The following is a 12,676-nucleotide window of genomic DNA, read 5'->3' as shown; positions in this document are numbered from 1 at the left end:
AGAAAATATTACTTTGAAAGTAGAATCACAGAATCATTAAGGTTGGAAAAGACCTCTAAGATCATGGAGTCCAACCTTTGACTAAACACCACCTTGTCAGCTAAACCAGAGCACGAAAGCCATTCATGGTCACAGCATTTTGCAAGGCATTTCTGAAATTTTTAAATATTTACTGTATTTTTTAAAATCTCTATTGCTTGTAAGAACTAAAAACAAAATTACAGTAATTTTTGCTTAGCGTCTAGGAGGGGTAATAATGTGGCACAGCACATACTCACGCTTTCCTTTAATCCTGAGCCTTTTCCTTTGTCACAGGTATGGATGCAAGAGGTTCTGCTCCATCAGTCTTGAGTATCTTCAGTGTCTCCAGCTTCTTAGCAACAGTATTCTCCTTGACCATTAATTCCGTGTTGTGCTGATACATTTGCATTTGCTGGGAAAAACAGAAGGAATTGGTTACTAAAGTGCTTTTTTTAAAAAAAACCTGCAGTGGTTAATGCATGTTTTTTCTTCTATCCTGATGTGTTTTTAAATTCTTTATATTTCACTGTAAGTTGAAGTAAAAATACCATGTAAAGTTTAGCAAATCCTTTAAAAAGGAATCTAAAATGCCTTAATACTTGAACCAAAGGAGTTTACATGTTACATACTTCAGATACAGTGTGAGAGAGAGGGGGAGGGATGGCGCTGTGAGGTCAGGGCTATGAGGAAGAGCGAGAAACTCCATTTTTGCAGCTTCACTGAATTGTTCTGGGTCTGTTCTGCATTGTTAAAATGACATTTGACATGGAGAAGATGGAGTCAGGGACGTGGCTGTTACCAGTCCGAGGGCAGCACAGCTCCCATGTGGCTGCTCTCAAGGCAGGGCCATCACCCAGGAGGTTTGGATCATTTTCCTGCTGCCCTTTGTGGGAGTTACTCTGAATGGAGCAAGGAATCCCAGCTGGGAGCAGGGCAAAGGCCCTGCTGCTCCTGAGAAATGATCTCCCAGCTGTTTCAAGGAAGCCTCTCAGCAGATGTTTGTGCTCCTTTTCAGCCACCCACCCTTCATCAATAAATTCTGAAGTTCATTTCCTCATCTCCCCACCTTACCTTTCTTAACCAGTTTCTTTGATCATAACCAAGCTCTCCCACCTTCAGGATGGTTTGATTGCCCTCCTGCCAGTGTTTCAGGAGCAGAAGTGCCCAGCTGGCAGCATGGGTGACATGCAGTGGCACCATGGCCTTATGAAGAGGGACAGCCGCCCCCTCCCTCCCTCCCTCGTGATGTGGTGCTCCCAGACCTGCAGCTCCAAACTATCTCGCTCCTTTATCTGCAGCCCCAAACTATCTCGCTCCTTTATCTGCCACACTGCACCGTAAACACCCTGAATTCAGAGTTAGAGCCAAACCTCTCCTTCCTGCTGCTCTTTAACCAGTTCTGAACTGTTCCACCTGCTCTGGCTCTCAGCTGCACCCCACCACTGTCACATGATTCTGGGGAGTTCATGGCAATACTGCAGGATACAATAAAAAATGATACAACCACACTTCAGGCTTGCTATTGGAGAGAAATCTCTGCTTTCTTCCGTAGCAGTAAATTAAAGATCCATTAAGCCTGGTCCATTTGACTTCTAGAGTTGTGGCTTTAGTGAAATCAGCCTTTTAGACACCTTTTAGAGAGGTGGCAGCATCCCTGTTCCAGCATGTTCACATGACATAAAGCGTCTCCTCAACGCCTGCGGCTTGTTTTAAGCTTCACAATACTGTCACACCACACAGAGCTGCAAAGGGAGAGCCAGGATTAATGGAATGATGGTGGCACTGTAGAAAGAACACCTTGGTACACATTCAGCTGGCAAATGAGCTGATGAGCTCCAGATGAGACAATGTGCTGCTGAGGTAAGCAAGAGCTGTAAATACTGTACATAGAGAGCTATAAATGACTTTGTTGCTTTTCCATGTGGCTGACCAGTGTTGTTTTCAGACACTTGCAAACAGGGGGGTGGGTGGGACGTGGCAATACGGGTGTTCCTAGTGAGTAAATAGTTACGCTTCATGCAACAAAGGGTGACTCTTGTTTCACAAAATTCTAGTCCAGGTTCCTGTACTGCCCATTTTTTCACACACTCACATTGTATTATTGTTTGATTTCTAGTTCTATATCTCCATGAGATACGTACCCAGTACCTTGTTTCATATTGAAAAGGTTGAAATTTACCCTTGAACTTCCAGTTGTGTGTGTATCCTATGGTTATCTGTATGCATTTTTTTCTATTGGTCTAATAAAATATTTATTACATTGAGGGATAATAGAATATCTCAAAGTGTTATTGCTTGTTCCTGTTACATATTTGTGCATGCTGGGGGTTTAATACATCTAAAAATGGTTTCTGAGCTCAGGCTTCTGAGCTGTACCTCTGCCCACAGGTTTGCAGGAGGATGGACAAAAATCCACCTCCCTTTCCCTGGCTTCATTCCCCATCTATCCAATCAGGCTGTTTCCTCTTCCCTAAAGCAGAAAAAAGCCCCAGTGTAATTATACTGAAGAAGACTTAGTTTTTTATAATCTAAATACACTTAATTCAGTGTATTGCTGTTAAGCATTAAATTGCAGCTTCTGTTTGCTGTGCAGTTGCCTTTTCCTTGGGAGCACAGGCACAGCACAACTATGTAAAGTTGTTTAAAGTGTGGATTCTACCTGCATAATAGGGAGCTGATCCAGAAGCTGCAATAAGGGTTAATAATGATCCAAGTGTGTACATAAGACTGAAGTAATTTTTCCTGAGTAAATCAGGCTTTTTCCTTTCAGATGGTTGTAGGTGGACAGTCCAGCTTTCCTCTGCCTCCCCCAGCATCTAGATTAGGCTTCCTTGAAACTCATCTCTCTCTCTTCCTCATACCATGTTTATGCAGCTCAGGGTTGTTTGCCTTACTAGAAGTGACTTGGTTCTCCAGTGAATTGATAAAAAACCAGTTGTCATTGGGAAAGTGCAGGAGTACAAGGTGGAGAAGCAGTAAGGGATAAGCCTACCTGTTGCAGGCATTTCCAGAGCAGCTCCTGTGACCATCCAAAATTAGCAACTCAGTCCTGGGGTGAAAAAAAAAAGGCAAGAAAAAAATATTAATAATGAAAAATGTGAATAGAATCGCTTGTACAACAAGAACTGCAGGTGGTGGGGAAGGTGGGTCTGCCATTCCATTGGAATTGTGCTTCCCTAAAAATAACCAGCGCTTTGTCACAACTAATATTTGAAATCTCATAAGGAAGAATGGTAGGCTTCAGTCATAGCTTTAAAAATTGCATTCTTTTCAATTCCCCATCCAAAACCAGAGCTCTATTCTAAAGCCTGAATTTCTCAGAGGTACGTAGAATAAGAATTTTTTTAAAAGCCCAGCTTTTTCTTTAAACAGTTTACTGTGGGATATGTTACAAGCACGCAGGATCCTCTATGAATACAAAACGAGTTAAAAACTCATATCACTTCAGCCCAAAGAAATACTGGAGATCTCCATTTTTGACTTAATTTGCCTTTCAGTGGTGGCAGGCAGACGTGGGCCGTGCCTGTCAGGTTATATATGTTATATCTTAATAACAGGCACTAAAGCAAGCTGTCCAGCACGAGGGAGTGCATTCATCTGACAGCTCTGCCTGAAATAAATAACAGTGGAATATTGTGGAAATGAGTTTGTAAACAGGCCCTGGCTCTCTTAGGGGAAACAACCACCTCGATTGTTTTATGTTAATGCTGTGAACTCCTGAAAAGCAATAAAAAGGGATGTGTTTAGCAGAGAGAGACCTGAGTGTCCTTTGCTGCTGCTTTATCAGGGCTTGATGGATAAAAAGAGGCTTTTGGGATCTGGGAGCTGCCACGGGATGGGGGACGTGGTGCATCTTCAGCAGCTCTGGGGATCGGCCTTGGCCTCTGAGAAAAGGGATTTCCTAAGAATCCCACTGGTCACAGCTTGGGTGTCTGAGGAGGAGGGAGGTGCAGCTGAGGAAAGAGGACAGAATTTCTCTGTGTCCAAGCTGAGCTGCTGCTCAGCAGCCTCAGCAAGCTCTGTTCCACAGTTATTAAAGTCTTACCTTTGGCTTGGCAGTGTTTCCCGAGGTGCCTGAGGATGTGGCCACCTCCCTGGCACCCCTGGGGCATCCCCCCAGGACAGTCCTGTGCCAGCTCTGCCACTGCTCCTTTCTGCTGCTGGCAGGTGGTGCCAGAGCAGGGGGATGTCTCTAGGAGATGCCCTCAGAGGGCACCGGTGTCTGTGCACAGGTACTCTGCCACAAACACAGCTCTGTCACTCAAACAGCCCTGTCACAGTCTGGGATCTATTGCCCTGTTTTCCTCTTCGTGACAGGGGCTGTGACTGTCAGTCCTCTGTCCTACCTCACACAAGATGCACCACAGAGTTGCCCCCCAAAACTTTGTTTTTTCAATACAGAGACGCTCACCTTTCCTTCTGTTTGCCCTCTTGCAGAGCCTGAGCTGCCAAGCTGCAGCGTCTGCGCTGCCCTCGTTGGAATTCATCTCCTGCTCTTTGTTTGCTCTGGGCTTGAGCTCTGCTTTCAGACTTCACAGTTTGTGCATGAGTGTTTTAGTATTAGAATTTCACAGGACCTTCATGTGCATCGTTCCTTTGCTTTTTCCATCCTGAAGGGTCAAGAAAACTTGATAAACTTGCTTGGAATTAAATTTCTTTTCTTGAGCTCCTCACTGATCTTTTCGAGGTCAAGAAGTGCCTTTGAAAGTCTTTTCTTTTTTTCAAATGCACAAATACAGGAGACGTGCCTGTAACCCCATGCAGCATTACTGAGACACTTTCTTCCCAATGTACCCAAGATTATTTTCTCACCCTTCAAGAGCATAATTAGTCCTGGGAGGCCTGGACCATGCCTGCTCTTTGTGCTGTGCTCTTCATTCCTTCCCAGCGATTAATTCCCTTTGGGGGGGAGAACATCAAGGCACTGGCAGAGCCTGAAAAAGGAAGAATCAAAAGCATCCCGTTAGGATCCTGTGAAAGGATGCAACTACCACATGTTCATTAATTCAGCCCATGATAATTTAAACTCAAAACAGCTCCTAGGACAGGGTAACAGCCAAATTGTCCATCAGGAAAGAGAAACTTTTGATGGAGTCCAGCTCCTTGCTGCCTGCTCAGCCCCCATCCTCCCAAATCCTGCACTCCTCGGGATGCAGAACTGCCAGAGGAGGGGCAGGGATTCGCTTCCTCGCTCCATTATGAGCCAAGGGTGCAGGGTTGGAATCCCCCAGCAGCACACAGGGAGGGTTTGGATGGCCTTGGTCAAAGGTGGGACCTAAACCCAGCTGCCAAAGCATGTGGCCATTAATGAAAATGCAAAATAAAAGTGATTCCTTTGAACAAAAGCCATGGGCAGCTCTGGAGGAACTCCCTGCTCGGGGACACAGGGCCTTGGGAGTCATCTGATCCTGCACAGGGAACCTCCAAGCACAGGTGGGGACATTCCCTGAGGCAACCCTGAACCCTGCTCTGCAGCCCCAGAGAGAGCTGCAGGTGGATTTTTGTCACCTCCAGGGGAGGTGCTGTGGATGTTCCTCTGAGACTGGAGCACCTAAACGTCCTTCCCGAGCCCATTCCTTCTAAAGATGGGATATGGACAGGCAGGAAAGGTGTCCATTGGGATTGCTCTCCCTGGGGAGATCTCTGTTTTGTGCTTGGAGCACCAGCAATGACCTCTTACATCAGGTAAAGACACAAAAAGAAACAAGTCAGAGAAAACATGGGAAAGTCCTGTCTTTCCTGCCGCTGATGATACAAAGAATAAATCATTCTCCCAGGATCTGCAAAGGAGTCAGTCAGAGCAGGACATGTGTTTAACAAGAATCTCCCTCATTAGCAATCCAAGGAGGGCCATGCTTAAGGCAGACAAATAACTTAATTTTTGTCACACTTCCTAACATTGCCACCAAACTGAGGCATTTACAGTCACACTTGTCACAACACTAATTATCTATTTGAATAGCAGAGCTCTCTGCTGATTGAATGAGTTCTGCAGTGAGAGCAGATCATTTCAGCAGCAGCATCTGATCATCATTACTTTTTGGATATAGGATGTAAATAGACTGTAATGACTAAAAATATGGCTTTGGTACCTTGACAGCAGCTTCAGACGAGATGGGGGAGCTTCTGCAGCAGCCAAAAGCATTGGTTCATGGTCTGGAAAACAAAGTCTTGGGGGTTTGTGTTGCCTTGGAAACATGAAAAATAAAGCACCATTAATTACCTATTTTCAAGCAAGCAGAGTATCCAGTGCTGAGGGCCTGATCCCAGGGTAATGAATCCCTCACCCCAATTTCAGCAGACTTGGGCTGATCAATCAGCTCTGCTGAACCAGGGGAGGGCTGAGGCACAACAAAGCCCTGCCAAGTTTTCCTGCTGGCTGTGTCTCCAGAGTGTCACCAGGAGGCTCCAGGCAGATGCTCCCAGTGCAGTGGTTCCTCTTGCCTTCACATCCGTGGCCTCAATAACATCTTCAGCTGATTGGTTTTTTAAATAAATGCACTTTTTCTCAAGGAGGTGCTAGCAGCAGACCTGATAAACATCCAGGCAAACACATATGCAAGCCCTATATAAATCCCACATATATGTATGTATTTTTTTTTTTTTCTATTTTTTTTTCTCCAAATAGGAAACCATGCTGGTAGTCCTGGCCACTGGCACAGAACCAGGAGTTCAGCCAGACCTTCTGCTGTTATTCTACCCAAAATACTGCCAAAATCTTTACTGTTACATCTTCTGTATAAAAACTTTCAAGTGCAATTAAACATTTTTATCTCCAGACTGCGCTTGCTGGTTTTCCTCTCTCTGGTACTGGTGCTTTGGTCCTAATTTTATAATTAGGACATAGAACTCTGTATGATAACTCTGTGAAATAACTCTAGTAATAAATAATGCCGTGAAATCAGTGAAACTGGAATCAACCTCTCCTTGTAGGAGTTTGAAGTTGTCCTAAAAGTTTCTTTTGAGGATGCTGCGCCCCCTCTGCCAGCACAGCCCAAAGCAATCAGCAAAAATTTCAGGCACAAATGGAAGGATAAAAATAACTCCAGTGATTCTGAGATCTTGCCCACAGCACAAGTCTGGGGCACAGCCACCTCCCAGGCTGCTGGAAAAGCACCACTTTCATCTCTTATCACTATTCAAATGCTATTTTTACATTGGTCCCAGCTATTTTAAGCAAAAATTTGCTTAAAGAAACACTGAAAGGCAACCTTTCCCTTTGGTGAGCATGCACATCTAAATGAGCTCTTTGCATCGGTAATTCAGAGTTTTCTTTTCTCTCTCCAGTTTTCCTCAGGACTAATGCCAGTGGCAGTCTCCCTGAATCTCCTGGCTCCTTCTGGAGGTTAAACTGGCTACAAGAAAGCTGGATCAAAGGGAAAGAAAAACTTTGTTTGGGAAGCACAGAAATATTTACATAACACAGGATAAGCCAGAACTCCTCATTTCTGCCGTGTAGACACACTTGTAAAAAGCATGTTAAAAAAATTGGCCATTTTTAGTTCAGCTGGGGAGGAGAGAAGGGATTTTATAGCTCATGTAAGAGAAGAGAGACAAGGCTGGAAATCAGTTTGTAATGCAGCTAATTGAAAAGATCCAGAGTTTCCAGGGTATGCTGCCTCGAGGAGAAGAATCTCTCGGAGCCATTTTGATGCACAAGAGGAAAAGTAAATAAAGTTTCCCACCACAGACAACAGGCTGGGAAATAGCAGCCAGAAACAACTGGACTGGAGCAGGCAGACCTTGGAAAGCAAGAGAAGAGCTTTGTTTCAACCTCCTCTGAGCTGCTCTCTGAGCTCCTCAGGTGCAGCCACCAATTTTGGCAGCAGGCTATTAATAGAACTGATGAGAGATAACACAGATTGAATTGGGCTTGGTCATGGCAGTGAAAAATTAGAGACCTTTTTCCACAAGATATTTCTCAAGAGTTCACCTCTTTCTGGCCAGCTCTGGTAAACTCAGGAAAAAAAGGGGAGTTCAATACAATTATTGATATTTATTCTTGGGAGTTCATCATCTGTAGATACAAAAGTGCTGCTAGCAAGGATTTTCTTGCTATTTTCTAAGCCATGAGAGACTTTTCTCTCTCACAGAAGAGGCAGCAGAGTATGTAAACAACCAAACACCTGCAGCCTTGGAAAGTCTTGTTTATGGTACAGCAGAAGAATATTCTGACAATGGATGTTTAGGATTTTAGCCAATCACCCCCAAGGGGTGGCTGATCCTTTGTCCAATTAGACTATGAAGAAAAAAGTCTATAAAAGAGTTTGTAAAATAATTAAATAAATCAATCTTGCTGCACAATTCCTGCCTGCTGGATCTTCTCTCCTCCTCCTCCCTATGGCTGTGGGACACGGTGATGTACCCTAGGGCCCAGGCCTGTGGTATAATCATCTCTCCTCACTGATGTGCTGGAACCAAACCATAAATGTTTGGATATCAAACACCCACTTGTGCCTGCCCTGGGAGGAGCAGAGCTGTCCCTTCTAAATTTAATTAGCTGTCCCCTGGGAAGAAATGAGAAAGGCCATGCTTTAAATTAGACCCATTTGGGGAAAGCTTTCTTCAAAAGATGAGGGTTCTGTGATGTTTTGGAGGCCATCTGTCCTGGGTAAGTGCTGCCAGAACTCAGGAGTGCTCCATAACGATTGTTTAGACAGAAAAGGTGACTGAGGGGTCAGAGTGCTGCCATCTGAACATGAAATCGTGGTGGAGCCTGAGAAAAGCCCAGATGAGAGCAAGGCATTGCCTCCCAGCACATCCCTTTCCTACGAGGAAGTCATTCCTGCTCTTGGAGCTCAAGAAAAGAGATGCTGCTGCTTGGGGCCACTTCCCTGCTTAATTGGAGTTTGTGCTAGAAAGTGTGGGATAGGGACTTTAACCCAATATTTCTTGATTTTCTTGAAGCCTCGTGGATTACAATCCTCCCTCACACCTGGGGAACACGAACACCCAGCTGCAGGCTTGGGCTGAAAGCCCAGATTTTGGCAACAATTGTTTGATTTCTAGACCTGGATCATGTGCTAATGGGCTCCATTACATACAGCCACAACTTCAAGACTGAATTGCTGAAAATCAGGTTTGAATCTCACTTTTTATCCCATGATATTCCACATGCTTTTTTTCTCTGGCCCCAGCCCAGCTGAGGTGCAGCCACATGAGTGCTGCTGTTCCCAGAGCAGCTCCTGACTCACTGCTCTTATCAGGCCAGCACAGGGCTGGGAGCAGCTCCCAAGGAGAGGCATTGCTCATGGAATTCATTGTGGCCAAAATAACCTGACAAGTTTAGAAATATAAGCAGATGCTATGAGGGAAAATATGCTTAAAATATTGAATTATATGGTAGTGGCATAGAATGGGAAATAATTGAAATTAGAGGAGAATAAAAAGAGCATCAGAGAAACATCAAACATTTTCTCTTATTTCACCTGTCAATAATGCCTCATGCATTATGAAGAAATGTTCAAGGAAGATATTTGAAGTGCCAAATAAACATTATTTGTTGGCAAGTCCCACCTGCCCAGCAGCTGCTGTACGTGAGCTTGATGGGCATTTTTCATTGGTGATAAGGAAAAAAAGCATTTGAACAGAAAACCACAGAATAATTTAGAACAGAAAAGACTCTTGAGCTCATCAAGTCCAAGTGTTAACCCAGCACTGCCAAGGTCACCACTAAACCACATCCCCAAGCACCACATCTACACCTCCTTCAAATCCCTCCAGGGATGGTGGCCCCTCCACTGCCCTGGGCAGCCTGTTCCAAGGCTTAACAACCCTTTCAGGGAAGAAATATTTCGTAATATCCGATCTAAACCTCCCCTGGGACAACTTGAGGCCATTTTCCCTCTCTTATGGCCCATTACCTGGGACAAGAGACATCTATTTCCCCTCTCTGTGCAGAACAGTGAAGTTGTGTGAGCACAGGAACTTGGACACAGAGCCCAGATGCTCAGCTGAACATGCCAAAGGGCACTGGAGCATCACTGCTCCAAAGGGAAAATCTTCCCCTGCACACCTGTGGCAGGACTGAACTCCTGGCTCCCACATTCAGGACTTCCTCGCTTTAACATGAGGACAAATATATAAAATATACACCCAGCAGCCTGAGGGACTGAGAGGCTGGTTTCTCCAGATGCCAGCAGCAGAGATGCTGCTGATTGCCAGGCTGCAGACGGACACTGCATTTAGAAATTAAACTACAAGTGGTTGGTTGTGGGGTTTTTTTTACCGCATCAGTCGGATTTTGTGTCTGTGGGAAACTTTTCCTCAGAGAGGCTCCTTTCACAGCCACAGCAGGGATGGAGGTAACAGCATGAAATGAGAGAGCTTGAAAAGCAGTGGCGTGCTGCAGGAAGCCCGGCATCTGCATGTTAAGCTACATCTACTCCCTGAACGCCCAGACACATGAAAGCAACCCTGGATTTCTGGTTAGCAGCAGATCTGCTCGCTGCAGCCTGAATTTAAAGGTCAGGGATGTTTAGAGCCGGGGTTTTTTGCACTTAGCTGGAGCGGTGTTCATGGCTCTCCTCGGGAGGAGCGGAGGGGAAAGCGCCGTGCTGGCACAGCGGGTCACGGTCCTGTCTGCAGCAAAGGGTGCCTTGACATCAGTCCCTGCTTCCCAGTGCCAGTGGCCCTGATTCACCAGGATGTTGTAGGAGAGACACTTCTCTGATACCAGTGACCTTAACAAGAGCTTTTCAGCGCTTGTCAGGCTGTGACAGCTGAATCCTTTTAGGCACATAAATGCCGTGTGAGTGGAAAGCAGCTGAACGAAACCTTTTTCCCAAAAACACAGCCCTGAGGGAAGTATGAGACATTCAAACTCAATTTGAACCTGTCTCGTCTTCAGAAATTAAACTGGTTTTTGGCCAGGCTGAAGGTTTCCTACCTGACATGGCAATTCAGCCCTTTGGCTTCTCCCCAGGTGGCTGAAGGGGCTGGCGGGGCTGGCACCTATCACCTCCCTCCCACCTCAGCAGCACCAGGGCTGGGATGCTCAGCTCTGCCTCCCGCTCCTCCTCATCCTCCCGTGGCACCCTGATGAACAGCCAGGCATGGCAGGGCTGTCATCCACACCACCGAGCTCCCCAGGATGCTGTTTCCTGCCTTGCTTTGGCACTCAGGAGCAGGTGAAGCGGGAGATAAAGAATAAAATGATGACCCTTGTCATCGCCTCCCAAACAAGCAGCACTGATGTGGCTCCGTGTTTGAATAGTCAGGGAAGGGGCAGCCACACACGCTGGATTCACTGAGATAAATGTTGGTCTCAGCTGTTGAATTCCTGGTGCTGATGAAGGCTGCAGAGAAACTGTGGGTATGCAGAGTGGATAAGAGATGAGGGCTCGCTGCTGCCTGCCAATAGATAAAGGACTCGAGTGACTGCTGCTTTGTTTGGGTTTGTGATTAGATTGATATGGCTCATGTCTTAGAATAGTGCTGATATCGGTGAGCAATTAAACAGCAATACAAGCCAAGATCCTTGGATGCGCCTGAAACGCACTGGGGAGATGGTAGGGAAGGGCCCCTGGAGAGATCCAACCCCAGAAAGCAGTGGATGCCCTCCAGAGGGTTTTTATTTCAGCTCTTCTGGACTGGTCATTTATCTCATGGTGGCCACATGGCACATAGTCCCATCTCCTCTGGAGAGGGGACACAACTTCTGAAGCCACAAGGGAGGGAGAGGTGGGCACAGGTTTGTCTCACACACCCCCAGTGACACACACACACCAGCACAGGGCAGAGGCAAAACCCCCTCAGACTTCCCCAGCACAACTGCTCATGGTGGGATTTAAAAAGACCTGATTCAAGTTTCCTGCCTTCCCCTCCCTCGCCTTCCTCTCACGGTACTGAGATGATTTCCCCCAGAACTGAAGGAAAGCACCAACCTCAGCAGCATCACTTGAGAGATGAGCTTGCCTTTCTCACAAGCCCTCGAGGTACTTGTTCAGCGCTTCGCTGGCGGGCGAGCTCAGGTCTGGCAGCCCTCAGGGGTGCCACCTGCGTCACACGGGCACTGGGGACAGCCAGCTGGCATCACTGAGCCGCCAGCCTTGCTCAGCAAGGCAGAACACCCACCTGGGCTCTGGCAGACTCTGGTTCTGGCCTCCCAGTTCCCTTGCACGAATGCATTTGTGCTTTGCTCTGCTGCCTCCACAAGCACTGCCAGTGCTGAGAGCATCACTTATCCCGGTGAGGAACGTGGCAAATATTGCTGGGGCTTTGTTCTGGGGTTTTTAGCTACTTGCTGTATCCAGATAAGTCCTGTGTCTTATTCTTGGAGTAAATTTTTGTTACTTTCTGCCTGTAAAGCTCCTACCCAAGGGCAGCACCTTCCATTACTGCAGTCCCTGGGGCATCCCTTCAGGACAATCAGTATTGGTCACTGTGAAGTCTCAGGGATTTTCTCTGCCACCAACCCCAAAGCACCTTGAGAAATTCCACGTGTCTGCCTGCCAGAGCACCACTGTAACAGAGATAAATGTGTACATCTGCCATACAGCCTGCACAGGCCCTGCTGAAGAGGGAGGAAGAGGAAAACAGATTCTCCTTGTCTCTCTCTGCCTTCAGCAAATCCACATCTGTTTATGGCATCTGATGCAACTTTGCATTTACCTCTTACCTGGTTCTCTTATCTGTTCCTATTCTGGGACTCAAA

At 46.3% G+C, this 12,676-nt stretch overlaps 1 protein-coding gene and 1 long non-coding RNA gene across 7 annotated transcripts in view; one reads left to right on the top strand and one right to left on the bottom strand.

Moving 5' to 3' along the window:
* The window catches only part of LOC104683378 (contactin-3), a 96,564-nt gene extending 94,267 nt beyond the window's left edge, over window positions 1-2,297 (top strand). For all 3 annotated transcript variants that reach the window (XM_039558982.1, XM_039558980.1, XM_039558981.1), the window contains one exon: window positions 316-2,297. In XM_039558982.1, coding sequence (XP_039414916.1) covers window positions 316-419 — 104 coding nt within the window. In that variant the 3' untranslated portion in view covers window positions 420-2,297. The remainder of the gene's footprint in view (window positions 1-315) is intronic.
* The window catches only part of LOC104683379, a 112,783-nt gene that overhangs the window by 281 nt on the left and 99,826 nt on the right, over window positions 1-12,676 (bottom strand). For 2 of the 4 annotated variants that reach the window (XR_750810.4, XR_002043475.3), the window contains exons 3-7: window positions 6,114-6,209; window positions 4,834-4,955; window positions 4,433-4,631; window positions 3,014-3,070; window positions 275-433 (exon numbers count right to left, since the gene is read on the bottom strand). This is a non-coding gene — a long non-coding RNA (uncharacterized LOC104683379). The remainder of the gene's footprint in view (window positions 1-274; window positions 434-3,013; window positions 3,071-4,432; window positions 4,632-4,833; window positions 4,956-6,113; window positions 6,210-12,676) is intronic. The other 2 variants (XR_750809.4, XR_750812.4) reach the window with 2 other exon arrangements.

Source organism: Corvus cornix, chromosome 12 (assembly GCF_000738735.6).
Source record: "Corvus cornix cornix isolate S_Up_H32 chromosome 12, ASM73873v5, whole genome shotgun sequence".
NCBI lineage: Eukaryota > Metazoa > Chordata > Aves > Passeriformes > Corvidae > Corvus > Corvus cornix.
The sequence above is the reverse complement of the archived record's forward strand: the minus strand, read 5'-3'. Positions and strand labels throughout refer to the sequence as shown.